Raw genomic sequence first — 26,465 nt, 5'->3', positions numbered from 1 at the left:
GGATTACAGGCGTGAGCCACCGCGCCTGGCCTCAGCTTGGGTTTTTCAATGCAGATTGCTAACATGAATTTCTACTCTAAATTCCTTGAGAGAACAGACTTTTGAGGAGTTCTCCAGAGAAGAATTTTCACCTTTTGTTTGGTGTCCCCCCAAGCTAAGGCCAAGACAGAAAGGCCTCCCAGGGACTCTTTCCACAGGCTCATTTCCCCTTCATGTAACTAGTGTGGGTGTTGCCTTTGGGGAGTCCTCAGTTCTATGCAATGTGGTGAGGATCTCTGAAATGCCACTCTCACTTGCTTGAAGCCTAGGTTTTCTCTCTTGTTCTCTTTCACCGCCACATGCATAACCCTTAAAGATCAAGTTCTAGCTGGGTATGGTGGCTTACACTTGTACTTCATAGCTCTGGGAGGCTGAGGTGAGAGGATCATTTGAGGCCAGGAGTTCAGGACCAGCCTGGGCAACACAGCAAGACCCTGCCTCTACAAAAAATAAAAAATTAGCCAGGTGTGGTGTCGTGCATCTCTAGACCCAGCTACTCAGAGGCCAAGGTGGGAGAATCACTTGAGCCCCAGAGGTCGAGGCTGCAGTGAGCTATGATTGCACCACTGCACTCCAGCCTGGGTGACAGAGAAAGATCCTGTCTCTTAAAAAAATAATAATAATAAATAAAATCAAGTTATTTGCCACCTGGGATCAGCACCACGACAAACTACCAACATTAGTACTGCCTGGTCAGTTAGGGTCCTGCCAGGAGACTAAAACCACACCAGTTATTTTAACAGATAATTTGATAGAACCAGTAACTAGGTGTTACTAGAAGACTAAGATATGAGGGAGAAGCAACTGCAGGGAGTAGCTACCACTCCCAGGGTTGGGGGAACAAAAGAAAGGGGCAGGAATTATTGAAACGTAGATGTTTGGAAACTTGAAGGTGGGGCCCCAGGAGCTGAAATTCAGGTCATTTGAGGAGGGCTTCCTCCCCCACTGGCTGCTGAGAGGGGCTGAATGAGGCTGTTTCTGGAGGTATTGGGACACTGCAAACTGGATTCATCTGCTGCTGCAGGCAGGAACCACTGCAGCAGCAGAAGCTTAACTGGGGGTGATGCTCGCAGGATCTGCAAATGCGCGAGAAGCAGGTACCTCCTCCCTCCCGCAGCCTTGCAGCCTCTCTCTCTCACTCCCCCTATTGGCAGAGCCTGGTCATGATCAGCTAGGGAAGCAGAAATGTGGTTTGCCAAGTGCGGGCCCAGATCACAGAGATGAGTTGTAGAGGGTAGGTTTGAGCTGAGAAACAATCACTTGATGCTTAGTGCAGCTCGCCTGACTCTCTGGATTCTGTTCTCTCATTTCCAGCCTCTAGTAATTCCCCTTGCCTTTCCACTGACTCACGTGTGCATTTCCAAAAGGTGTTTGAATATTGTGCCAGTTTCCTGAATATTTTCTGCCGGGAAAGTTCCTTAGGACATGTAGCCCGCTGTATTGCCAGATATGGAAGACTCCATGGGAGAATTTAGATAAGGGTCGCTCACATCTGGAGGATAAAAAGATCCCTCTGGGGCCTGTGTCAGGGCAGGACTGACTCAAGGCCTAGAAACAAAGGGTCTGGAGACATGTAGGCCCAAGCTACATTCTAGTGACTCCCAGTCCCCTATGTGGGCCCTGTGCCCTCTTCCCCAGCCCCTAGAAGCTCTCATCTAAGCCAACCTGTCCTGGTTCTCATGCACTGTGGCTTCTCCCACTCAGGTCCTTCTGGTCACCTCATCTTTCATGTCCCCTTCCGAGAGCCGCAGTGGCTCAAACCCCAACCGTGTTCGCATGTTTGGGCCTGACAAGCTGGTCCGGGCAGCCGCCGAGAAGCGCTGGGACCGGGTCAAAATTGTTTGCAGCCAGCCCTACAGCAAGGTACCTAGGGTGGGAGCCAGGGTGCAGAGTCCTTGGTCCTGGGCAAGGAGGGAAATAAGGGCCAATATTGAGTCCCATAGGGCTAGGAGGAGTAGACAGCTGGTGTCCCATGGGATTATGGGGAGGCTGGGTCCCTGCGTTCCCTGAAATGGGTTTGGGATCTTTCCTGTAATGAGAAGTTTCATCTCCCGGAGGGAATCTAGGAAGGGTGAACTGCAGCATCTCAGAGGGGAATCGGAGGAGGGGAACTGACTTGTTAGAGAGGTGGCCTAGTAGAGTGGGCCTAGTAGTTAACATCAGGAGATCTGGAGTCTGATTACTGAGTTCACGTCCTGGCTATACCATTTTTTAGCTGTGTGATCTTGGGCAAGTGACTTACGCTCTCTGGGCCTCCATTTCCTGATCCTTATAGGGTTGCTGTAGGTTAAGGGATGCTAAAAGCTGTGGTAACAGTGAGACTGGAGTATGTGATGATGCCACACACTAAAGGTGTGCTTCTTGCCCAGGTAACTGTCCTGGGGAGTGTTTAGCCTGTCAGCTGGCTTCTCCTTTTGAGGTCATGCAGGCACCCAGGCTTCTCCTATTTTCTGGCTCCGCATCCAGCTGGCAGAGGAGGAGAGAGCCTGGAACACTTCTGTGTTCTGGAAGTGGCATGCAGCACTCCTTCCCATTCCACAGGCAGGAGTTTGTGCATAGGGCAGTGGATTCGCTGGGACACCCAGTAGACTCTGCCAATTGCTCAAAGAGCTAATGCGTGAAAAGGGCTTGGAGCCAGACTCAGAGTTAGGGCTCAGTCATAACAGCTTAATCCTATAATTGTCATCACCATCACCAGGGCTCCTCCTTCAACATGGGTGTTCATGAGAGGGAAAGAGCCAGGAAGGGGTTTCCCTGAGTGAAAAGGGTCTTGGGGCCTGGCCTCTGTCCTTGGGCCAGACTCCCTGACTCTCACCTCTCCTTTCCCAGGACTCCCCCTTTGGCTTGAGTTTTGTACGGTTTCATAGCCCCCCAGACAAAGATGAGGCAGAGGCCCCATCCCAGGTAAGCTGTACCCATCACTCCCCATGGCCTTCTCCCTGCCTCTCCACCCCCACCCGCCAGCAGCCCACCTATATACTGACCTTGCGGGACCTTAGAAGGTGACATTGACCAAGCTTGGCCAGTTCCGTGTGAAGGAGGAGGATGAGAGCGCCAACTCTCTGAGGCCAGGGGCTCTCTTCTTCAGCCGGATCAACAAGACATCCCCAGGTGAGCTCAGACAACCTGGGTCCTGAGTGAGTAGGGTTGAGACCTAGACTCGTGGGTCTGAGGGTAGAGGGGGCTGGGGCTCAGATTCCTGGGTCTGAGGGAGGACGGTAGTGGAGTCCTGGACTCCTGGGTCTCAGGGTGGAGGAAGGTGGGCCTGGCCTCTTGTGTCCTTAGGGATGAGAGGTTTGGGGGCTGGGACTCCTGGATCATGGGTGGGTTTTGGCAACAATACTCTGTGTCCCATAGATAGGAGTGAAAGGGTCTTGGGGCTCAGCCCTCTCATCCTGGATCCACTTTCTCCCTTCATAGTCACAGCCAGCGACCCGGCAGGACCCAGCTATGCAGCTGCTACCCTCCAGGCTTCTAGTGCTGCCTCCTCAGCCTCTCCAGTCTCCAGGGCCGTAGGCAGCACCTCCAAGGTGAAATCATCAGACTTTGGTGGGATGGAGGAGGAGAGAAGCTGGAGGCCTCAATCCATCCCCATCCCCTCAGCCCCAGGAGTCTCCCAAAGGGAAGAGGAAGTTGGATTTGAACCAAGAAGAAAAGAAGACCCCCAGCAAACCACCAGCCCAGCTGTCGCCATCTGTTCCCAAGAGACCTAAATGTGAGCTAACTAGATCCCTTGTTCCCACAGGGGCCTGTGCTCCTGTGTCCTAGGGGAAGAGGGGCTGGAGCCTGCTGTCCTGAATCTGAGGGAGGAAGGGCTGGGGGCCTGGACCCCTGGATCTGAGGGAGGAGGGGCTGGGGGCCTGGATTCCTGAATCTGAGGGAGGAGGGGCTGAGAGCCTGAACCCCTGGGTCTGAGGGAGGAGGGGCTGGGAGCCTGGACCCCTGGGTCTGAGAGAGGAGGGGTTGGGGGCCTGGACCCCTGGGTCTGAGGGAGGAGAAGTTTGGCTCTGGACCCCTGGGTCTGAGGGAGGAGGGGCTGGGGGCCTGGACTCCTGGGTCTGAGGGAGGAGGGGCTGGGGGCCTGGACTCCTGGGTCTGAGGGAGGAGGGGCTGGGGTCCTGAACTCCTGGGTCTGAGGGAGGAGGGGCTGGGGCCTGGATTGCTGGGTCTGAGGGAGGAGGGGCTGGGGCCTGGACTGCTGGGTCTGAGGGAGGAGGGGCTGGGGGTTGAGCCCCAGTGGTGCTAACTGAATCTACTCTTTATCTTCTCCAGTGCCAGCTCCCACTCGTACCCCAGCCACAGCCCCAGTCCCTGCCCCAGCACAGGGGGCAGTGACAGGCAAATCCCGAGGAGAAGGCACCGAGCCCAGACGACCCCGAGCTGGCCCAGAGGAGCTGGGGAAGATCCTTCAGGGTGTGGTAGTGGTGCTGAGTGGCTTCCAGAACCCCTTCCGCTCCGAGCTGCGAGATAAGGCCCTAGAGCTTGGGGCCAAGTATCGGCCAGACTGGACCCGGGACAGCACGCACCTCATGTAGGCTTGCGCCCCACTCCCTGCACCACTGCAGTTTCTCCCCCAGCTCCCTGTGTCTCCTCCACCTTGTGCTTTCTCTGTGTCTACTATGCTGCATGCTTTCTCTCTCTCTCACTCACTTTCTTTCTCACCTGCACTCTGTAGCCTTTGTCTTCTCTCTGATTTTTGCATCTCTCCCTTGGTCTCCAACCTCTTGTTGTTTCTCCCACCTCAATCTCACGATCTGTCTGTCTGTCTCTCTCTCTCTCTGTCTGTCTCCCCTGTCTCATTCCCCTTTGCCCCTCAGATCACACCTAACTGTCATCCTCACTTCTGCCCCCCACCAGCTGTGCCTTTGCCAACACCCCCAAGTACAGCCAGGTCCTAGGCCTGGGAGGCCGCATCGTGCGTAAGGAGTGGGTGCTGGACTGTCACCGCATGCGTCGGCGGCTGCCCTCCCGGAGGTGAGGCCACACACACTAACCCTGCTCGTTATCCTGTGCTGGGCAATGCCAGGGATCTGGAGGGGAGTCAGACTGGGGCCAGCCAGCGGAGAACACAGGTGGTCCCAGCCCAGAGTCAGCAGACTCCTGAGAGGAGTGGGGCAGGGGCTGGGGTACTCCAGACGAGGGAAGGAGGACCTGCCTGGGAGGTCACAGAGGGCTCTGTGAAGCCTGCTTATCAGAAAAGGCTGGAGGAGTAGTTTGTGCAAAAACTCGGGGTGGGAGAACAAGTGCTAGGGTCCATATTCATTCATTCAAAGTGAATCCCAGTGCAGTGGCTCACGCCTGTAATCCCAGCACTCTGGGAGGCTGAGGCAGGCGGATCACTTGAGGTCAGAAGTTCGAGACCAGCCTGGCCAACATGATGAAACCCCGTCTCTACTAAAAACACAAAAATTAGCTGGGCATGGTGGTGCACGCCTGTAATCCCAGCTACTCGGAAGGCTGAGGCAGGAGAATCACTTGAACCTGGGAGCCAAAATCGTGCCACTGCACTCTGGCCTGGGTGACAGAGCGAGACTCCATCTCAACAAAAAAAAAAACCCAAAAACCAAAATGAGTCCCAGAAGCCCCTGCTTGGTGCCAGGCTGGACTGTGCAAGGCTGAGGATCCAGTCATCGAGCCCTGCCCTTGAAGGCTTCTCACTTTGATGAGGGATCAGAATTGTTGTAACAGTGCAGTGGAAGCCCCACAGGGTGGCCTGCAGAGAGCGAGGGGTCTTCAAGGTCCAGGAGAGGTTTTTCAGGCTGAGCAGAGGCAGAGAACATGCTGGGCAGAGGAGACAAGGTCAGGGCAGCCTGTTGTCTGCCTGGAGTTGTAGGTGAGGCTGAGCTTACACGGGGGCAAGAAGTGGTAGGAAAAATGGAGCAGTAGGAACCACAGAAGGCTTTGGACTGAGCAAAGGCAGGCTCAGATCTGAGGCCCATGGATTGGAGGGGAGACTGGATTGTACTCCGTGGCCTGAGTGTGTTCAGAAGTTAGCTGTACTTGGTATATTTGAGAAATAATTTGCCTTGAGGGATAGTGAGGCTGTGAGGTGGGTGGGCTCAGGTCAGAAGGGGCTTCCGGAGCCCGGCCTACACACTGGGCTCCATGCAGCTTCATAGAACGCTCATCTGTTATTCAGGAATCCAAACATCTCTAGAAGCTGAAAGTTTTTTTCTAGGTTCAGCACAAACTCATTTCGCTGCAGTCATCCTGAACTAATGTGAGGCTATTTGTGGACTTTTTTTTTTATCCCCTTAAGTGTGTCATGGTCTTAACTGCAGAAATATTAGTGGGTTTGATCATGGGGTGCTCCCCCAGGCCCTACTGGGAGTTTATGTAACAATCTGTACGCCAGCCATTTGCCTCTCTAAAATCTGAAAGATTCAAAATTCTGAAGCCCATCCGGCTCCAGGGGCCTCCTCTGTGAGCAAAGGGGAGTCACAGAAGGTTTGCTGGGGGCAGGGGCAGGCTCTGTTGGGAGGCATGAAGTGTCAAGGGGAGGCTGCTGGTGGGGACCCCTGGGTAGGTTGGGGCCTCAGGAACAGAAGAGGGGATGGGCTGGTGCTATATTTGGGGCAGAAGGAACCAGATTTGGGTTATTATCTGCCTCGGGGAGCTTAAGGAGGGCATGAAAGAAAGGGAAAAAGACAAAACAGTGTTGAATTTGCAACTGGTCTTAACAAAAAGAATTCACAAAGCATTTTATATTTTTAAAAATTCTGGTTTGTACTCATTTATAAAATAAAAAAAAAATTAACTATATGACACGGGCAACGTAATGAGACCCCATCCCTACAAAACGTGAAAAAAATTATCCAGGTGTGGTGGCACATACCTGTAGTCCTAGCTGCTTGGGAGGCTGAGGTGGTAGGATCACTTGAGCCCAGGAGGTTGAGGCTGCAATGAGCCATGATTGCACCACTGCACTCCAGTCTAGGTAGCAAATCAAGACCTTATCTCAAAAATAAAAATTCGGCTGAGTGAAGTGGCTCACGCCTGTAATCCCAGCACTTTGGGAGGCCAAGGTGGGCGGATCACGTGACATCAGGAGTTTGAAACCAGCCTGGCCAACATGGTAAAACCCCATCTCTATCAAAAAATACAAAAATTAGCTGGGCGTGGTGGCGCACACCTGTAGCCCCAGCTACTCTGGAGGCTGAGGCAGGAGAATCCCTTGAACCTGGGAGGCAGGGGTTGAAGTGAGTCGAGATCACGCCACTGCACTCCAGCCTGGGGACAGAGCGAGACTCTGTCTCAAAAAATAAAAATAAAATAAAAATTCAACTATAGAAGGAAGACCCCAAGAGGATGCCTCTCCATACCTAATAAGCACAAATTTAGGTTTTTTTAATCTTTGAATAGAGCACTTTGAAGAAAAAGTTAAGTAAACCTGCTATTGACTATTAATGAACTACTACATTTTAAATCCTCTGAATCTCCTGTAGGCACCGTTTTATGGGTGTGGCTTACCTAAACAACATCTCACCAGCTTTAAAACAACCAAATTAAATGCAGAAGGGTCTTAACATGTATGTCTCAGAAAAATGGAACTAATACATTCATTTGCGTCTGCATACCTTCCCTGTGGCTTAGGGCAGATTAAATAATCTCTCTGTGCCTTAGTCTCCTCACCTGTAAAATGGGGCCAAAAATAGCACCTACCTCAGGATTCAGTGACTCAGTATTTGTCACGTGCTACCTGGCATGTAGGAAGTCCCATGTAAGTGTCAACCTGCTACTGTTGTTACAGCTAGGAAAATCCTTTTCCTGGAATGTCAGTGGCTTAAGGAACCATGATTATAGTGTTGTAGTCTTTAAAATGTGTTTGCTTTGATATTTTCCCCTTAAATGGTGGGTATTTTCCTAATGAGAAACTGACTTTGAGTCTTAAAGGGGAAAGTTCTGATTTTTCGTTCCTTTCTGAATTGAGACATTTCTTCCCCAAGAGGGAGGGGAATGCTGGGTGCTGTGGTTCATGCCTGTAATCCCAGCACCTTAGGAGGCTGAGGAGGGTGGATCACTCGAGGTCAGGAGTTTGAGACCATCCTGGTCAACGTGGTGAAACCTCGTATGTACTTAAAAAACAAAACAAAACAAAAAACACAAAATTAGCCAGGCGTGGTGGCACACGCCTGTAATCCCAGTTACTGGGAAGGCTGAGGCAGGAGAATCGCTCAAACCCTGGGAGGTGGAGGTTGCAGTGAGCCAAGATCACACCACTGCACTCTATCCTGGGTGACAGAGTGAGATCTTGTCTCAAAAAAAAAAAAAAAAAGCTAGGAGTGGTGGCTCACGCCTGTAATTCCAGCACTTTCAGAGGCCGACGGGGGCAGATCATGAGGTCAGGAGATTGAGGCCATCCTGGCCAACATGGTGAAACCCTGTCTCTACTAATATACAAAAAGTTGGCCGGGCGTGGTGGTATGCACCTGTAATCCCAGCTACTAGGGAGGCTGAGGCAGGGGAGTTGCTCAAACCTGGAGGCAGAGATTGCAGTGAGCCGAGATCAGGCCACTGCACTCCAGCCTGGCGACGGAATGGACTCTGTCTCAAAAAAAAAAAAAAGAGGGAGGGGAAGAAAGGGGGTACCCAGGTCTGCAGGGCAGCTGGCCAGGCTGACTGGGTTCACTGGGGCCTTCCTGAGCTGGGAGAGAATGGGCTGGGAGCAAGACCATGAGGCCCACTAGAGAGAGTATTTAGTAAACGCCAGTGGCTGTTGCCTCCTGAACGCCCTCCCCACTTCCCTCGGGCCTGTTTGTCTGAGGCCCAATTTGTCCCCTAGGTACCTCATGGCAGGGACAGGTTCCAGCAGTGAGGAGGATGAGGCCTCTCACAGCGGCGGCAGCGGAGATGAAGCCCCCAAGCTTCCTCAAAAGGTCTGATGCCCCCTGTCCAGTGGGGGAGGGTGTAGTGGGAGGATGACATGAGTCTGCTGTGGCATCCCAAACTTCCCACTCCTGCCTCTTGCAGGTACCCCCCCATCACACCCACACTGTTCCTGCCCTCCTCACCCACCCACTATCCCTCCTTAGCGCCCCCAGACCAAAACCAAGCCCACTCAGGCAGCTGGACCCAGCTCACCCCAGAAGCCCCCAACCCCTGAAGAGACCAAAGCAGCCTCACCAGTGCTCCAGGAAGATATAGACATTGAGGGGGAACAGTCAGGTCAGACTCTGAGGGAGGAGGGGCTGGGGCCTGGGCTCCTGAGTCTGAGGGAGGAGGGCCTGGGGCCTGGACTCCTGAGTCTGAGGGATGAGGGGCTGGGGACCTGGACTCCTGGGTCTGAGGGAGGAGGGGGTGGGGGCCTGGGCTCCTGGGTCTGAGGGAGGAGGGGCTGGGGGCTGGACTCCTGTGTCTGAGGGAGGAAGGGCTGGGTCCTGGGCTCCTGGGTCTGAGGGAGGAGGGGCTGGGGGCTGGACTCTTGTGTCTGAGGGAGGAAGGGCTGGGTCCTGGGCTCCTGGGTCTGAGGGAGGAGGGGCTGGCGGCTGGACTCCTGTGTCTGAGGGAGGAAGGGCTGGGTCCTGGACTCCTGGGTCTGAGGGAGGAGGGGCTGGGGACCTGGGCTTCTGGGTCTGAGGGAGGAGGGGCTGGGGCCTGGACTCCTGGATCAGAGGGAGGAGGGGCTGGGGGCATGAGATACCTGGGTCTGTGCCATACTGGGAGAGCTGCCAGTCTTCCCAGGAGACAAGGCAGCCTTGCATTGACTGAGCTTCTACTTGCAGAAGGACAGGACAACGGGGCGGAAGATTCTGGGGACACAGAGGATGAGCTGAGGAGGTAGGGCTGGGGGTTGGGGTGTCCCTGGCCTTGGGTGTGAGGGAGGCTGCCCTGCATGCTCACTCTCTACTCCTCTTGGCACCCCCAGGGTGGCTGAGCAGAAGGAACACAGACTGCCCCCTGGCCAGGAGGAGAATGGGGAAGACCCGTATGCAGGCTCCACGGATGAGAACACAGACAACGAGGAACACCAGGAGCCTCCTGATCTGCCAGTCCCTGAGCTCCCAGGTGGGAAATCCCCCCATCCCTCCTGAAGCGGCATTTTCTCTTCTCAGTTCTCAGCTGGGACTTGCCCTGGTCAGCCCTGGGGTCACTGCTGCCCCCGTGTCTTGCCTCCCCTCCTTCCTCAACCCACTCCCTGCCTCAGCACCTTCAGGTTCTGCTAGGCTTGTTCCTTTCCTTTCAGCATCCTCTCTGTGACTTGCCTTTTTCTCCCCTCCAGATTTCTTGTTCTGACCACTCCCCTCGCAGCCATGTGCCAGGTGTGACCTCCTTTTTTTCATGTCAGGGGTGAGGGCCCCACCCTCATGCTAGTGCTTCACTTGCCCAGGTGCCGTTCTGTTGGTCTGGGGTGAAGCCGGGCACACCAGGTGACAGGGGCACTGCTCTCTGTCAGGCCCTTGGTGGGCGCACACCAGTGTTCGCTTTAACATCAGCCATCACTCTGGACGTGGATGCTGTCTGCACACATTGTGTGTTTGCATTTCCAGTGTAAAAGAATAAGAACAAAAGGAAATGGGGAAACTCTGCAGGGAGTTGTGGGATGAGGGGCAGGGAGGCAGAGTTTCTTCCAGAATGAAGGGAGCAGAGGAAAGACAGTCACGGGCTGTGCAGAGGTGTGGTTCTGGGGCTTCCAGAAGAGCCGTTTCCACCCAGTTCCTCGTGGGTGATGGGCAGGAAGTGGCATCAGCAAATTGATGGCCTAGAGAGTCACCTTAAAATGGAAAGGAGCCATCCCAAAGGTCAGAACAAGAAAGGCACTGGTTGGAAAGGAGAGCAAAGGTGAAGAAGTGGCAGATACTGACGTTTTCAGCCTGGACTAAGCTCATTAAGTGGCTCCAGGCAGGCCAGGCGCAGTGGCTTACCCCGTACTTTGAGAGGCCGAGGTGGGAGGACTGCTTGAGTCCAAGAGTTCAAGACCAGCCTAGGCAACCTAGTGAGACCCCCCCGCCCCCGCCTTTACAAAAGATTTTAAAAATTAGCCGAGCGTGGTGGTGTGCTACTCAGTAGTCCTGGCTACTCAGGAGGCTGAGGTGGGAGGATTGCTCGAGCCCAAGAGTTTGCGACCAGCCTGAGCAACATGTCAATACCCCGTCTCTCTACAAAAAGTTTAAAAATTAGTTTGGCGTGGTGGCACGCACCTGTAGTCCCAGCTACTGGGGAGGCTGAGATGGGAGAATCACTTGAGCCCAGGAGGCAGAGGTTGCAGCGAGGCAAGATCGCGCCACTGCACTCCAGCCTGGGCGACAGAGTGAGTCCTTGTCTTAAAAAAAAGAGAGAGAGAGGTAAGTGGCTCCAGCCTGTCTGTCAGAAACAAATCACAATAATAGTCATTGTATCTTCTACCATTAAAGCAAACCAACCAACCAACCAACCAACCTCCCCAGAAGGCTCTGATGGGCCGCTGAGCAGGGGCCACTGCCTGCCATCAATCCCTGCCCACATGTGGACAGCCCTCTCCTCAGCTGCTGGGTCAGCCTCGTCACTCCTGGTGGCTGGGAACTCCTGGCGCCTCATGTTTATCTTAGCACCCTTCTCTCCTGCAGATTTCTTCCAGGGCAAGCACTTCTTTCTTTACGGGGAGTTCCCTGGGGACGAGCGGCGGAAACTCATCCGATACGTCACAGCTTTCAATGGGTGAGTCTCCAGGGACTGGGGTGGGGAAGGGGTGATGGGTCCAAGGGAGGGCTCAGGGACCTGCTGGGAGGAGTGGGGGTGTGGGAAAGAAGACCATCAGGAGGATGGAGAAGGGCCATGCCCAGCAGGTGGGCACAGGCCATGGAATCCGAATGCCAGCTTGCCCACCGCCGGCAGCCCAGGGTGCATTGCTCGCCTCAGTTTCCTTTTCTCTATGGCGAGGATCCCTACCCCTACCCCTGCTTCTGAAAGGGACGGCCTGAGGATTAGCCACTGTGGGAGCTCTGGTCATTGTGGCTGTGGCAAGATGGATACATGGAAGAATGGAGCCTAGAGGCAGCCTAGAGGGGGCATAGGTGGGGACAGTGTGGGGACAGCCATTGAGAGTGGCTGGGGAATAGGATGTCAGTGCTGATTCCCTGATATGGCTTCTACCTCTTTTCTCTCCCGCCAGGGAGCTCGAGGACTATATGAGCGACCGGGTTCAGTTTGTGATCACAGCACAGGAATGGGATCCCAGCTTTGAGGAGGTGAGTACCAAAGAGGCAGAGAATGGGAGACCCTGGCACACCTTTGCATTTCCTCCGTCCTCCCCTCGATGACACATTCCCGTATGGACTCCACCCCACCCTGCAGGCCCTGATGGACAACCCCTCCTTGGCATTCGTTCATCCCCGATGGATCTACAGTTGCAATGAGAAGCAGAAGTTACTTCCTCACCAGCTCTATGGGGTGGTGCCGCAAGCCTGAAGTATGTGCTACACACACACACACACACACACACACACACACGATGCATTTAATAAAGATGAGTTGGTTTGGAGCAGCTTCCTATTCTCACCCAGGAGTCTCCCAAAACTCTAAGAGGCTCCCTGGGACCTGGGGAAGAATGCTGGGCACCTCCGTCAGAGATCTGGTAGAGAAGGAACTCTGTCTCTTCTGTTTGGCCCCTTATCCCTGTGTTGGCAAGAGGCAGAGAACTGGGAATCTGACCCTCAGCACTGCCCCTCAACTTTTTCTGGCCCTCTGAGCCACACCTGTATCTTGGCTGTCCCTTTGTGGCTGGAGGCCTGGGTACCCATGAGGCTTGTCTGTCTCCTGAAGCCTCAGCGTCACCAGGCCAGGGATAGTGCCTTTCCTCCAGGGTTTTATACAAGTAGCTGTATAATGAGTGTCACCATCGTGGTTTTACATCACCTAATTTAGGAGGTAGAATGGGAGGGAGGGACATTTTAAGCAACCTACCCAAACCCTGGACCCCCTTCAAGGCTCTACCACATTTAAGTGGGAATTGAGGTGATTGTGAGGGAATTGGGGCAGAGGATGGGATGGTGCTCTAGGCAGAGGCCATAGCATGGGCCAGGAGGTGGGAAGCAGCCTGAGGCAGGCAGAAGAGCATTGCTGCCTTTGGCGAAGAGGCTTTGGGGGCAGATTTAGAAAGCCAGGCACAGTCCTTGCAGCTCTGCTGTCCAGTGTGATCACCACTGGGTACAGGTGGCTATTTAAATTAATTAAAATGAAATGAAATGAAATGTAAACTTCACTTCCATAGTCACATTGGCCATGCATTTCAGTTGTTCAGTGGCTACTGTATTAGGCAGCACAGAGAACATTTGCATCAGTCTAGAAAGGTCTTTTGGACAGGGCTGGCCTGAAGGTCTGCGAACTCCAGGCTGAGAAGCCTGGACTTTAATCTGAGGGTGGGAAGGTTGGGAGGGGGTTTGAGCAGGACAGAGGCCAGGGTCAGAGGTAGGTTTGAGATCTGACCTTTGGGTAACCTTTTATTGGACATTCCAAGCCCTTTCCCAACTTTTTCCTCATCAACCAAGGGCTACCAGTCTCACTCCTGTCTCTTTCTGGACCTTTGTTTTTACATCTTTAAGATGAGGGTGGTTTATTATTATTATTATTATTATTAGAGACAGGGTCTTGCTCTGTTGCCCAGGATGAAGTGCAGTGATGCAATCATTGCTCACTCCAGCCTCGACCTCCTGGGCTCAAGCAATCCTCCGGCTTCAGCCTCCTGAGTAGCTGGGACTATAGGCATGTACCACCACACCTGATAAACTTTCTGTTTTTTGTAGAGATGGGCTCTCACTATGTTGCCCAGGCTGGCCTCGAACTCCTGGCCTCAAGCAATCTTCCCGCCTTGGCCTCCTAAAGTGCTGGGATTACAGGTGTTGAGCCACCCAGCCCAGCTAAGGGTGGCTTTAGACTTCATGTTCACTCATTCATTTGCTCATTCACACTCCTACCAATAACTCACCATGTTAGTTTTGTACTACTGCTGTAACAAATTATCACAAACTCAGTGGCTTAAAATAATAGAAATTTATGATTTCTATGGAGGTCTGAAGTCCAAAATGGGTATCCTTGGGCTAAAAATCAAGGTAGGCAGGGCTGCGTTCCTTCTGGAGGCTTGAGGGGAGAATCTGCTTTCTTGTCTTTTCCAGCTTCTAGAAGCCACCCACATTCCATTCCCCTTCTATATTCCAGGCCTGCAATGGCCTGTCGAGTCCTTCTCACATCCCATCACCCTGATCTTGACTCTTCTGTTCCATACTTCCACATGTAAAGATCTTTGTTATTGTAGGCCAGGCGCAGTGGCTCATGCCTGTAATCCCAGCACTTTGGGAGGCCGAGGCGGGTGGATCACCTGAGGTTGGGAGTTTGAGACCAGCCTGACCAACATGGAGAAACTCCATCTCTACTAAAAATACAAAATGAGCCGGACGTGGTGGCACATGCCTGTAATCCCAGCTACGCGGGACGCTGAGGCAGGAGAATCGCTTGAACCTGGGAGGCAGAGGTTGCAGTGAGCTGAGATCATGCCATTGTACTTCAGCCTGGGCAACAAGAGATCTTTGTGATTACATTAAGCCTACCTAGATCATTTGGGATAATCTCCCTGTTTTTTTGTTTTTGAGACGGAGTCTTGCTCTATCACCCAGGCTGGAGTGCAGTGGCGTGTTCTTGGCTCACTGCAACCTCTGCCTCCCGGGTTCAAGCAATTCTCTGCCTTAGCCTCCCGAGTACCTGGGATTCCAGGCGCCTGCCATCATGCACAGCTAATTTTTGTATTTTTAGTAGAGACGGGGTTTTGCCATATTGGCCAGGCAGGTCTCGAACTCCTGACTTCAGGTGACCCACCCGCCTCAGCCATTCAAAGTGCTGGATTACAGGCGTGAGCCACTGTGCCCAGCCGGGATGTGAACATCTTTGGGAGGCCATTACTCTGCCTACCACAGCCACCATGTGGGGGACACTGGGAAGACAGTATGAAAAAAACAGTAGTCCCTGATCTCATTGGCCTGACATTGTACAGGGGGAGAGAGATGGTGCATGTGCAATGCAACCTTGGACAGTGGGAAATGCTATGAGAGCAAGGAAAATAGAGCATCGTGAGTGACAGAGCAATGGCAGGGTCCTGGTAGTTTAGATAGGATGATTGGGGATGGCCTCCTGGAGGACTTACCCCTCTGCAGGGACCTGGGAGAAGTAAGGAGTATCTGAGAGAGCCCTTCCAGGCAGAGGAAAAGCAAGTGAAAAGGCCCTGAGGCAGGAGTGAGCATTATGTGTTCAAAGAACAGCTGGGTGGGTGTCAGGCTATCAAGAGACCTAGGATCCACCTAGACTCAGGTACTGCCCTGTGGTTTGGTTGCCAATAAATCTCATCTTTCCTGGCCTCATTTCCCCCATCTGTAAAAGTAAGGTTGGACCAGATCAACGCCCTCTCAAATGAGTATGTGTCTTTGAAACTTTGCTGCTGGTGTGGTTGCTTTGGAGAAACTCTTCCGGACAGTTCTCTGCATAAACGTGGATACAAGCAGCACTGCTGGGTTGGAAGGACAGAGTAGAACCCTTACCCCTCCCAAAACCTTCCCCGAAATGCCTTACTGAGTAGAGTGCAGTACAGCAGCCTGCTCGGTCCTAGCCCTTATGCTGGACATTTTCTTTTCTCCTACTTTTATTTTAAGTTCGGGGGTACACGTGCAGGATGTGCAGGATGTGCTGTTTTGTTTTATAGGTAAATGTATGCCATGGTGGTATGCCATGGTGGTTTGCTGCACAGATCATCCCATCACCTGGGTATTAAGCCCAGCGTCCATTAGGTATACTTCCTGATGCTCTTCCTAGCCTCCCCCCACCCGCCCCCCACAGGCCCCAGCGTGTGTTGTTCCCCTGATGTGTTCTTTTTTTTTTCTGAGACAGAGTCTCACTCTGTCGTCCAGGCTGGAGTGCAGTGGCATGATCTTGACTCACTGCAACCTCTGCCTCCTGGGTTCAAGGGATTCTTGTGCCTCAGCCTCCCGAGTAGCTGGGATTACAGGCGTTTGCCACCATGCCCAGCTAATTTTTGTATTTTTAGTAGAGAGGGGGTTTTGCCATGTTGGCCAGGCTGGTTTTGAACTGACCTCAGGTGAAATGCCTGCCTCCACCTCCCAAAGTGCTGGGATTACAGGTGTGAGGCACCATGCCCGGCCGTGTCCATGTGTTCTCATCATTCACCTCCCACTTATAAGTGAAAACATGCAGTGTTTGATTTTCTGTTCCTGCGTTAGTTTGCTGAGGATAATGGCTTCCAGCTCCATCCGTGTCCCTGCAAAAGATGTGATCTCATTCCATTTTATGGCTGCATAGTATTCCGTGGTGTATATGTACCACATTTTCTTTATCCAGTCTATGGACACTTTCTACTCTCTCACTCCTTCCACCACAACTTTCAGATCTCAGCTCAAACATTACATCCTCAACAAGGTCTTTCCTAACCTCCACTATATAATAGGATATGCCAGGTACACACTCTTAAAATACTATATCTCATCCATCCTAGTCATAACTTTACATTCGTTTATGGTCACATTTACCCATCTTTTCATCTATGATTTGCACTCTTGTCTCTTAAGGATACTGTCTCTACTTCTGGAGTTACTAAGATAATTCTTATTTCCATGTAAATATTTTTGAGTTTTTCTCTTCAGATTTAGATCTTAAACTCCTAGAAACTTGTTTTTGCATATGGTGTGAGGTAGGGATCTGCAGTAGTTTCCCATTGTTGCTGTAACAAATTGCCATAAGCTTAGTGGTTTTAAACTACACAAGTTAATTTTATTATAGTTCTGGAGGTCAGTATTCCAAAATCAGCCTTATTGGGCTAAAATCAAGTGTCAGCAGGGCTGCAATCCTTCTGGAGGCTCTAAGGAGGAATTTATTTCCTTGCCCTTTGTAGGCAAAATTCCTTGACTTGGGGCCTTTCATCACTCGAATGTTTGCTTTCATGATCACCTCTCTCTGTCTCCTGCATCCTTCTTTCCCATATAAGGACCTTTGTGATTATATTGGGCCTATCTGAATAATCAGGATAACTTACTCATCTCAATCACATCTGCAGTGTCCCTTTTGCTACATGCAAGCTAACATACAGGTTCTGGGGATTCAAATGTGGATATCTTTGGGGGATCATTCTTCTACACACCAGGGGATTCAACTTAATTTTTCCCCATGTCTCTTAGCCTTATTTATGATTAGTCTGTCCATCCTCCACTCATCCATGTCAAGGCTCAACAAACTATAGCCCATAGGCAAAATCCAGCCTACCTAGTGTTTTGGTAAGTGTTTATTGGAACACAGCCATGCTCATTCATTTATGTATTGTAATGTGTGTGGCTGCTTTCCTGCTACAGTGGCAGAGTGGAATAGTTGTGGAACACACTGTATGGCCTGCAAAACTTAAACATATAACAGATGCAGCTGGGCTTGGTGGCCCACACCTGGAATCCCAGGACACTGGGAGGCCAAGACAGGAGGATCACTTGAGGCTAGGAGATTGAGACCAGCCTGGGCAACATAGTGAGACCCCATCTCTACAAAAAAATTTACAAAAAAAATTTAGCTGGGGGCTGGGTGCAGTGGCTCACGTCTGTAATTCCAGCACTTTGGGAGGCCAAGGCAGGTGGACCACTTGAGGTCAGGAGTTTGAGACCAGCCTGGCCAACATGGTGAAACCCCATCTCTACTAAAAATACAAAAATTAACTGGGCATGGTGGCGCATACCTGAAATCCCAGCTACTCAGGAGGCTAAGGTAGGAGAAGCTTGAGCCCGGGAGGCAGAGGTTGCAGTGAGCGGCGATCATGCCACTGCATTCCAGCCTGGGCAACAAAGCAAGACTCCATCTCAAAAATAAGCCAGGTGTGGTGGTGCTTGCCTGTAGTCCCAGCTACTTGGGAGGCTGAGGTAGGAGGATCACTTGCGCCCAGGAGTTCAAGGCAATGAGCTGCGATCGTGCCACTGCACTCCAGCCTGGACAACAGAGCAAGACCCTGTCTCAAAAACAAAACAAAACCAAAAAAAACAATGCCCCTTGACTTACAATGGTGCTACATCCAGAAGAACCCATCATAAAGTTGGAGAATCCTGAAATCAAACCATTGTTAAGTCAGGGGACATCTGTACTCTTTGGCCCTTTATAGAAAAAGGTTGCGACTCCCAGGCCTACAGTTCCAGTTTGTCATATGTCAGCATAAGCACAGGTCTGTTTCTGAGCTCTCAATTGTCTTCCACTGGCCCGTTTTCAAGCCACCACCACCAATTTCATTACTGCACAGCTTTGTAATAATTCTTGTATCTGGGTTGAGGGGGTGGGGAGCCAAGGCTCTCCTACTTGTTCTTCTAAATGGACTTGGGGCCGGGCATGGTGGTTCATGCCTGTAATCCTAGCACTTTGGGAGGCCAAAGTGGGAGTCCAGAAGTTCAGACTAGCCTGGGCAACATAGACCCTGTCTCTACATATATACACACATGGATGAATGAATGACTTGGCTGCTGCTGCTTTTTTTTTTTTTTTTTTTGAGGCAGGCTCTCTGTCGCCCAGGCTGGAGTGCAGTGGTGCAACCTTGGCTCACTGCAACCTCCGCCTCCCAGGTCCAAGCGATTCTCATACCTCAGCCTCCCAAGTAGCTGGGATTACAGGTGCACGCCACCACGTCCAGCTAGTTTTTGTATTTTTAGTAGAGACAGAGTTTCGCCATGCTGACCAGGCTGGTTTTGAACTCTTGACCTCAAGTGATCCGCCTGCCTCAGCCTCCCAAAGTGTTGGGATTACAGGCCTGAGCCACTCTGCCTGGTCTGCTGCTGCTTTTTAAAATTAGTGTTCACTTTCCTCACTAGACAAGGTCTGTCTTCAATCCTGTGTCCCCAACACCCCATGCAGGGACCAGCACACAGGAGGTGCTTAATATTTGTGGAATGAAGAACATTCCAATGTTAGCTTGTTCATCCTTATTTTATAATGGGAGAAACAGGCTCCAAAAGGGGAACTGACTTTGCCTGAGGTGTTGCTTGCCCCTTACAAATGCCTTATAACCCACCCATTTTACAACAAAGGCATCTGAATCCAGAGGAGTGACAAAGCTTGTCCAAGGCCTGGCAACTTGTAAGAAGTCGGTCAGGGATGGGTCTGAATCTTGGGCTTTTTTTCTTTTTCTTTTTGAGATGGGATCTTGCTCTGTCACCCAGACTGGAAGGCAGTGGCACGATCACAGCTCACGGCAGCCTTGACCTGCCAGCTCAAGTGTTCCACCTTCCTCAGCCTCCCGAGTAGCTGGGACTACAGGTACATGCCACCACACCCAGCTTTTTTTTTTTTGGTAGAGATGGCATCTCCCTATGTTGCCCAGACTGCTCTTGAACTGGCCTCAAGCTATCCAAAGTGCTGGGATTATAGGCGTGAGCCACCACACCCAGCCTGAAGCTTGGGCTTTTGAATGTCTTTAAATGGTCAGTGGTATACCCTTTGTTCTTGCTCTTATCACCTAGTGTGTGGGAGATCTTTCCACATCAGTATATGTAGTGCTTCCTTTTTTCCTATGGCTACCTATTCCATTCCATGGCTGTAATTCAATAGGCGGTCCCCTGTTCTTGGGCACTTGAGTTGCTTCCAGTCTTTGGCCACAACAGTCGCACTGCGGTGAACACCCTTATACACTATGCTTTTTTTCACATGCATGAGTTTATAGAATAAATTCCTACAAGTGGAAGAGTTGAGACAAGCATGTATGTATTTTCAATTTCTTAGATACCGTCATATGGCCAAAGTGGAGACACCAGTTTAAACTTTTAACAAGAGAGCCTGTTTGCCCACAATCCTCATCAACCCACGATAGTAGCAGACTTTTTACCTTTGCCATGTAAGTGTGTGGGGAGAAGCAGAGCCAGCGCTGTCAAACCACAGCTCCACGTCCATGGTTTGAGATCTCCCCAAAGCAGGGGAGCAAAGAGTTCCTTGGGCTTCTGAGCTCCAGCCCAGTATAAATGGCCAATCCCTTGCCCTGCCCTCTGCCAGCTATCTGGAAGAGGCGAGCTCATACAGTCGGTCTTACAAATCCCACCTCTTACTGGCGAGGGCTGGCGGCAGAGGGGGACAGTGAGCCAAGGGAGGGCTCAGTCTCTCTCCCCCTTGTGCTCCACCTGGTGGTGGCTGCGTTGATGAAGGAGCAGTAAGCGTCTCTGGCCAAAGGCTTGGCCGCAGCTGGAGCATCGGTGCCGGGTAGTCGCCTGGCTGCCGGGCGCGGTTGGGGGGTCGTGACATAGGCGATGGGCGGCCAGCTTGGAGGGAAATGAGAAAGCCTTGGGGCAATGAGGGCAAGGATAGGGGCGGGCGTCGGTGGCGTGGTGCGTGTGGCGGTGGGCCGTCAGCTTGGAAGGGTAGCAGAAGGACTTGGGGCAGTCGGGGCACGGGTAGGGGCGGGTGGGTGCGTGGGTCCAGAGGTGAGCCGCCAGCTTGGAGCGGTGGCCAAAGGCCTTCGGGCAGTGTGGGCATGGGTGCGGGCGGGCTCCGCTGTGCGTGAGGCGGTGGGCTGCCAGCTTGGACGGGTAGGAGAAGGCCTTGGGGCAGTCTGGGCATGGGTGGGGTCGGGCGCCTCCGTGTGCTAAGCGGTGCGTGGCCAGCTTGGACGGGTACGAGAAGGCCTTGTCACAGTCGGGGCAGCGGTGCGGGCGCTGGGGTGGGGGCCGCCGGCGAGGCGAGCCCGCGGACGCGGTGGGCCCTGGAGCTGACTGGCTGGGCTTCTGCGGTGGGCCCTGGTGGGGAGCTGGGGGACAGGAGGCCTGGTGGGCTCCAGGAAGCAGCCAACGCCCTGGGCCTAGGCCAGGCTCAGCCACGACTTTGATATTCGAGGGGCTCCTCCAAGTGTACCTGGGCACCTCAAGCATCACATTGAGACTCCCCAAATTGCATGTTTCTGCTCCCCCCTCCCCCCAGGCGTCATTCTGAGGGACTCCAAAGGGTTACTTTCCCGGATCCCCAAAGCTACTAAGGCTTCCTCAAAGTTACCAAGGTATCCGTTTCTAGTATCTTCCCAGTGATCACCCTGATATCCCGCATGTCATCCCTGCCCCATCCCTTTTGTTATTTCCTGAGCCCTAGCAAATGGTCAGAGGCTCTCTCTGAGCCAAATGGGAGGATTTCCCAGAACGTGGCAGTTTTGTTTTGGAGATCCCAAATAGTCATCACCCTGGGGCCCTCAAACTTTCACCCTGAGATTCCCCCAGAATGTGATTATTTTGGCCCCCATTCCTGGAGAATGCTCCCTACTCACAGGCGGGGCACTCTCACCTTCTTTGGTCACCGGTTCCTTGCCAGTGGGACTAGGATCGGTGGCCCCGGCCGCGGACTCCGCGCCTCGCTCCAGCATCTTGCTGGCACAGGAACCTAGGGGCAGGGCGCGGGGCGGGGGTGACGCCGGTGATTAACCAGGCTGATGGGGATAGGGTTGGAGGGCCTAAAATGAGGGATCACACTGTTTAGGAGCAAGGTCTGTATAAGTATGGGATGCTAAGGCGAGGGCAGGCTTAGCGGGAGGCGGAGCCTAAGAGCACAGTGAGCGGGGCTATGCAAATTCAAGCCAGAGGCAGTCCCTTCGCTATCTAAACCCAGGGTTGGAGTCTTTGAGCAGAGTGGGCGGGGTCTCCACAACTAACTCAGCGGCCGTCTTAAGCGCGGAGCCGGCGGGGCCTATGCGCAGAGTGGGCGGGACCTTCCCCACCAGACCTTGCAGTCCTGGAATGGGCGGAGCTGTAGAAAAAAAGTCTTGTTCTGAAACTAGACCCAGGGGGCGGGGGCCTTCGAGCGGAGTGGGCAGGTCTTTCATCACCGTCCCAGGGGAGGGGCCTATGGGCACAGCGGGCGGGGCTTCACGTCGAAGACCTAGCTTTACCCGGCTTTTGACTTAGTCTCAGTTCATTGACGCCGCGTCAACTGCGTCCTTCTTGCCGTTAAATTTCATCCCTGGCTTGGATGGGGCCGAGGAGGATAGAGGGGGGACCTGGAGGAAGATACGGAAGGAACCTGCCATGTGTCGCGGTCCAGAGACCCCTAATGGACTTTTCCCTCAGAGTCCCAAGTGTAAAGGATTCAATGCACCCCTTGGAATCAGACATTCAGGCACCGATGCACCCTCCCGAGGTTCTGGCACCAATGCACAGTCCCTCCAGAATCTCCAGAATCTAGGCGTCCGGACCACAACCGATCTCCCTCGGGGTGAGTCTGGCATTCAGCCTGCAAGCCAATATCCGCGCCCGAACCCCTGGCCCCCTCACCTGCAGGACGGCCCCTCCCCGGGGGCGGGGCTTCGGGCTCCTCCCGCCGCGGCCACGGCCGCAGCCGCTGCCGCTGTTGCTGCACTGCCCTCGGACCAGCGGAGCTGCACCGCCCGGCGCGCGTTCGGCGTCGGGGGAGGGCAGGGAAGGGAGCGCGCGCGAGCTGCTCGGCCCAACCTCATTTCCATCCCCTCCTCCCACGCTGGACCAAAGCGGGCGTCAGAAAGCATGCGCAGTGCCGGCTGGCAGAGGCTGCGGAGGGAGAAGAAGGAATGGAAGGAGGAGCTGGGTGCGCCAGCCAGGCAAGCAAGTTCGTGAGCAAGCGCGAAGCTACCGTATCGACAGAAAGCGCACCGCCGGTGGCGGGGCCTACGGTGGCTGACTGGAGTCAAGCACGTGCAAGACTAACGTGGACAAACTGCGCTTGGAAATCAGTGCATGCACCCCTCTTTTTAATGTCCCTCTTCTTTTCGAGAATTCCGCTGGGTTCCATCTCCAGAGGCAGTTTCAAGAGCTCGCTGCTAATTCTACCCTTCAAGGCGTTTGCAAAAAGTCTGGCCAGTTCTTCGAGAGAGGGCGGGGGCAGGACTCCGGGCTCATAGAGAGCCAGTGCCCAATAAAAGGCACATTATTTGCACAGCGCCTTGGCACACCTCGCTATTGGGTGATTCAAGATTCTCAGCCACGCCCCCATCTACCTTCCCCCTCGGAAGCCTGGGTGGTCCCGAGGTGCCCTGGCCCATGCTCCTCGTGCCAGGCCTGAGGTGGCATGCAGCTTGGCATTCTTCCCGAGCAGTGGCGGTGCACCTTCCTGCCTGGTGCAGAAAGGACCAGGAAATGCCCATAAAAGTCCTCTGCATGGGTGGGTCTCCAGTCCGATAACCCGAAAGGTCTGGCGATCCCTGGGAGTTGTTTGGCGGGGTTATTTGGACTCTGGAGCCAGATTGCCTGGGTAACTGGTTTGGAATACGGCTGTGCCACTTTCTAGCCCTGTGACCCTTTCTAGCTCTCTTTCTAGGCCTATTTCCTCATCTATAAAATGGAGCGTTTCTAGGATTAAATATGATAATCAATGGAAAGTGTTTAGAATAGAAAGTGCCTAGGCCGGGCTCCCTGTCTCATGCCTGTAATCCCAGCACTCTGGGAGGCAGAGGCGGGCGAATCACTTGAGCCCAGGATTTCCAAACCAGACTGGGGCCAGGCACGGTGGCTTAATCCTGTAATCCCAGCACTTTGGGAGGGGGAGGTGGACGGATCACTTGAGGTCAGGAGTTCGAGACCAGCCTGGCCAACATGGTGAAAACCTGTCTCTACTAAAAATACAAAAATTAGTCGGGCATGGTGACACACGCTTGTAATCTCAGCTACTCCGGAGGCTGAGGTGGGAGGATGGCTTGAACCTGGGAGGCAGAGGTTGCAGTGAGCCGAGATCAAGCCACTGCACTCCAGCCTGGGCAACAGAGTGAGACTCCGTCTCAAAAAAAACAAAAAAAACCAAAAACCCAAAGAAACGAAAATCCCAGCCTGGGCAACATAGTGAGACACCTCCCCATCTTAAAAAAAAAAAAAAAAAAAAAAAGTCTGGTTTAATGGCAGCCTGTAGTCCCAGCTATTTCACGGGGATAGGGAGTGGGGACTCACCTAGGAGTTCATGTCTGCAATGAGCTATGATTGTGTTACTGCATTCCAGCCTGCGCAACAGCGATACCGCATATCTTTAAAAAAAATTTTTTTTAAATAATTATTCACTCATGACCAGTATCGTTTGATTTACCCCCCATCCACTCTTCCCAAATGATTCTGAAGCTAAATGTCAAACATCATATCTCATAAATATCTTTTTATTACACTTGATTTGCTCGACTCAAGATCTAAATGAGCTCCACACATTGTATTAGTTTGGAGTGACACTTCTGTCTCTCTCTCTCTTTCTTTTTTGAGATGGAGTCTCGCTGTGTCCCCCAGGCTAGAGTGCAGTGGCGCAATCTTGGCTCACTGCAACCTCTGCCTCCCGAGTTCAAGCGATTCTCCTGCTTCAGCCTCCCAAGTAGCTAGGATTACAGGTGCTCACCACAATGCCCAGCTAATTTTTGTATTTTTAGTAGAGACAAGGTTTTACCAAGTTGGCCAGGCTGGTCTCGATCTCCTGACCTCGTGATCCACCCGTCTCGGCCTCCCAAAGTGCTGGGATTACAGGGGTGAGCCACTGTGCCCACCCCTTTCTTTTTTTGTACGGAGTCTCGCTCTGTTACCCAGGCTGGTGTGCAGTGGCGAGATATCAGCCCACTGCAACCTCCACCTCCCAGGTTCAAGTGATTCTCCTGCTTCAGCGTCCTGAGTAGCTGGGATTACAGGCGCCCGCCACCACGCCTGGCTAATTTTTTTTTTTTTTGTATTTTTAGTAAAGATGGAGTTTCACCATGTTGGCCAGGCTGGTCTCAAACTCCTGACCTCAGGTGATCTGCCCACTTCGGCCTCCCATGGTGCTGGGATTTCAGGTGTGAGCCACCGCGCCCAGCCTCTAGGGCCACAGCTATTTTCAAGGACCATGATTTTAAGAAGGCAGATTAGAAGCCAGAAGACCAGTGAGGGTATTGTTATATATTAATTACAGTATTAATTGCTAGCACTTATTATACACTGGAAACTGTCTTTATGTGCATTAATTTATTTAATCCCCATAGCAACGTTTTAAGAGGAGGTGCTACTATCATCCTTGTACAGAGGAGGAAAATGAAGTGTGGAGGAGAAGGTCATCCCAGCCAGGAAGTATCAGAGCCAGGATTTGAATCCCTCAGCCTGGCCCTGCAGTCCAGGCAATTTGCATTTATGCTTTGCTGCCCCTTGAATGGGGCAGAGGGTGTGATAACGGAAAAGTGACCTGGTTAAGATAGGTTAAATCTGGCTGGGCACGGTGGCTTGCCCCTGTAATCCCAGCACTTTGGGAGGCTGAGGCAGGTGGATTACTTGGGGTCAGGAGTTCCAGACCAGCCTGGCCAACATGGTGAAACCCCATCTTTACTAAAAATACAAAAATTAGGTGGGTGTGGTGGTGTGCACCTGTAATCCCAGCTACTTGGGAGGCTGGGGCAGGAGAATCTCTTGAACCCGGGAGGCAGAGGTTGCAGTGAGCTGAGATTGCACCACTGCACTCTAGTCTGGGCGACAGAGCAAGACTCCATCTCAAAAAAAAAAAAAGAAAAAAGAGAGGTTAACTCAGCAGGGCCTGGAAGTGGGTGGAGGTGACAAGGGTAGGAAGGAGTCAAGGATAGTGACAAAATAATGATGGGCCATTCCCATTGAGAGCCTGTGCTATGGCAGGCTATTGAACTATTTTCAACCTCATTTTGTAGATAAGAAAACTGGAACCCAGAAGAAGATAAGTTTTCAGCCCAAGGTCCTACAACTGAGAAGGGTGAAGCCAAGTCTAACTCTTAGAACATCTCACAGCTGAGCCTACAAACCCCGCCTAGGATGTGTCTTCAAAGGACAGATAAATGGTCTAGAAATTCTGCAAAAACAACGGGAAAGGGTGCCAGGGGCGAGAAGTTCTTATTTGGGGGACCCTCTCAGTAAGGAGTGCCTGAGGGTCTTCCTTTCCCTGGTTCCTCCCTCCCCTGAGTTCCCCAAATCCCTACACCTCCCTGTGTCTCAGACCTGCTGTCCCTACCTGTCTCCCCTACCAGCCAGACTGAGTCACCTCTGGGTCCTCAGCTTTGTCTAGCTTGAGTTAGGCATGCATGAGACCTCATGCCTGGAATTTTATTTATTTTTATTTTTTATTTTTTTGAGACGGAGTCTCGCTCTGTCGCCCAGGCTGGAGTGCAGTGGCAGGATCCCGGCTCACTGCAAGCTCCGCCTCCCAGGTTCACGCCATTCTCCTGCCTCAGCCTCACCAGTAGCTGGGACTACAGGCGTCTGCCACCATGCCTCATGCCTGGCTAATTTTTTGTATTTTTTTTAGTAGAGACGGGGTTTCACCATGTTAGCCAGGATGGTCTCGATCTCCTGACCTCGTGATCTGCCCGCCTCGGCCTCCCAAAGTGCTGGGATTACAGGGGTGAGCCACCGCGCCTGGCCTTTTTTTTTAGACACTCTCGCTCTGTTGCCCAGACGGGGTTTTGCTATGTTGCAGAGGCACAATCTTGGATCACTGCAAACTCTGCAACCTCTGCCTCTTGGGTTCAAGTGATT

At 52.6% G+C, this 26,465-nt stretch overlaps 2 protein-coding genes across 5 annotated transcripts in view; one reads left to right on the top strand and one right to left on the bottom strand.

The window, feature by feature from the left end:
- The window catches only part of XRCC1 (X-ray repair cross complementing 1), a 31,565-nt gene extending 19,069 nt beyond the window's left edge, over positions 1-12,496 (top strand). For both annotated transcript variants that reach the window (XM_054540585.2, XM_002829322.6), the window contains 14 exons: positions 1,744-1,902; positions 2,869-2,943; positions 3,039-3,150; positions 3,460-3,569; positions 3,643-3,754; positions 4,312-4,570; positions 4,897-5,013; positions 8,822-8,915; positions 9,072-9,204; positions 9,762-9,816; positions 9,905-10,044; positions 11,583-11,673; positions 12,128-12,203; positions 12,310-12,496. In XM_054540585.2, coding sequence (XP_054396560.2) covers positions 1,744-1,902; positions 2,869-2,943; positions 3,039-3,150; positions 3,460-3,569; positions 3,643-3,754; positions 4,312-4,570; positions 4,897-5,013; positions 8,822-8,915; positions 9,072-9,204; positions 9,762-9,816; positions 9,905-10,044; positions 11,583-11,673; positions 12,128-12,203; positions 12,310-12,423 — 1,647 coding nt within the window. In that variant the 3' untranslated portion in view covers positions 12,424-12,496. The remainder of the gene's footprint in view (positions 1-1,743; positions 1,903-2,868; positions 2,944-3,038; positions 3,151-3,459; positions 3,570-3,642; positions 3,755-4,311; positions 4,571-4,896; positions 5,014-8,821; positions 8,916-9,071; positions 9,205-9,761; positions 9,817-9,904; positions 10,045-11,582; positions 11,674-12,127; positions 12,204-12,309) is intronic.
- Positions 12,497-19,710: 7,214 nt separating this feature from the next.
- On the bottom strand, positions 19,711-22,852 carry ZNF575 (zinc finger protein 575). 3 transcript variants are annotated; one of them, XM_063719540.1, is made up of 4 exons: positions 22,272-22,398; positions 21,890-21,997; positions 21,289-21,454; positions 19,711-20,764 (listed from the first exon to the last, which is right to left on the bottom strand). In XM_063719540.1, the coding sequence occupies exons 3-4, from the start codon at positions 21,365-21,367 to the stop codon at positions 20,115-20,117; spliced, it is 729 nt and encodes a 242-aa protein (XP_063575610.1). In that variant the 5' UTR covers positions 21,368-21,454; positions 21,890-21,997; positions 22,272-22,398; the 3' UTR covers positions 19,711-20,114. The 3 variants fall into 3 exon arrangements, with proteins under 3 accessions (XP_063575610.1, XP_009230981.3, XP_063575611.1); XM_009232706.4 differs by having other exon boundaries at positions 21,289-21,384; XM_063719541.1 differs by lacking the exons at positions 21,890-21,997; positions 22,272-22,398 and adding an exon at positions 22,681-22,852.
- Positions 22,853-26,465: the final 3,613 nt, after the last annotated feature.

Source organism: Pongo abelii, chromosome 20 (genome assembly GCF_028885655.2).
Source record: "Pongo abelii isolate AG06213 chromosome 20, NHGRI_mPonAbe1-v2.0_pri, whole genome shotgun sequence".
NCBI lineage: Eukaryota > Metazoa > Chordata > Mammalia > Primates > Hominidae > Pongo > Pongo abelii.
This window is presented reverse-complemented; position numbering and strand designations above follow the sequence as displayed.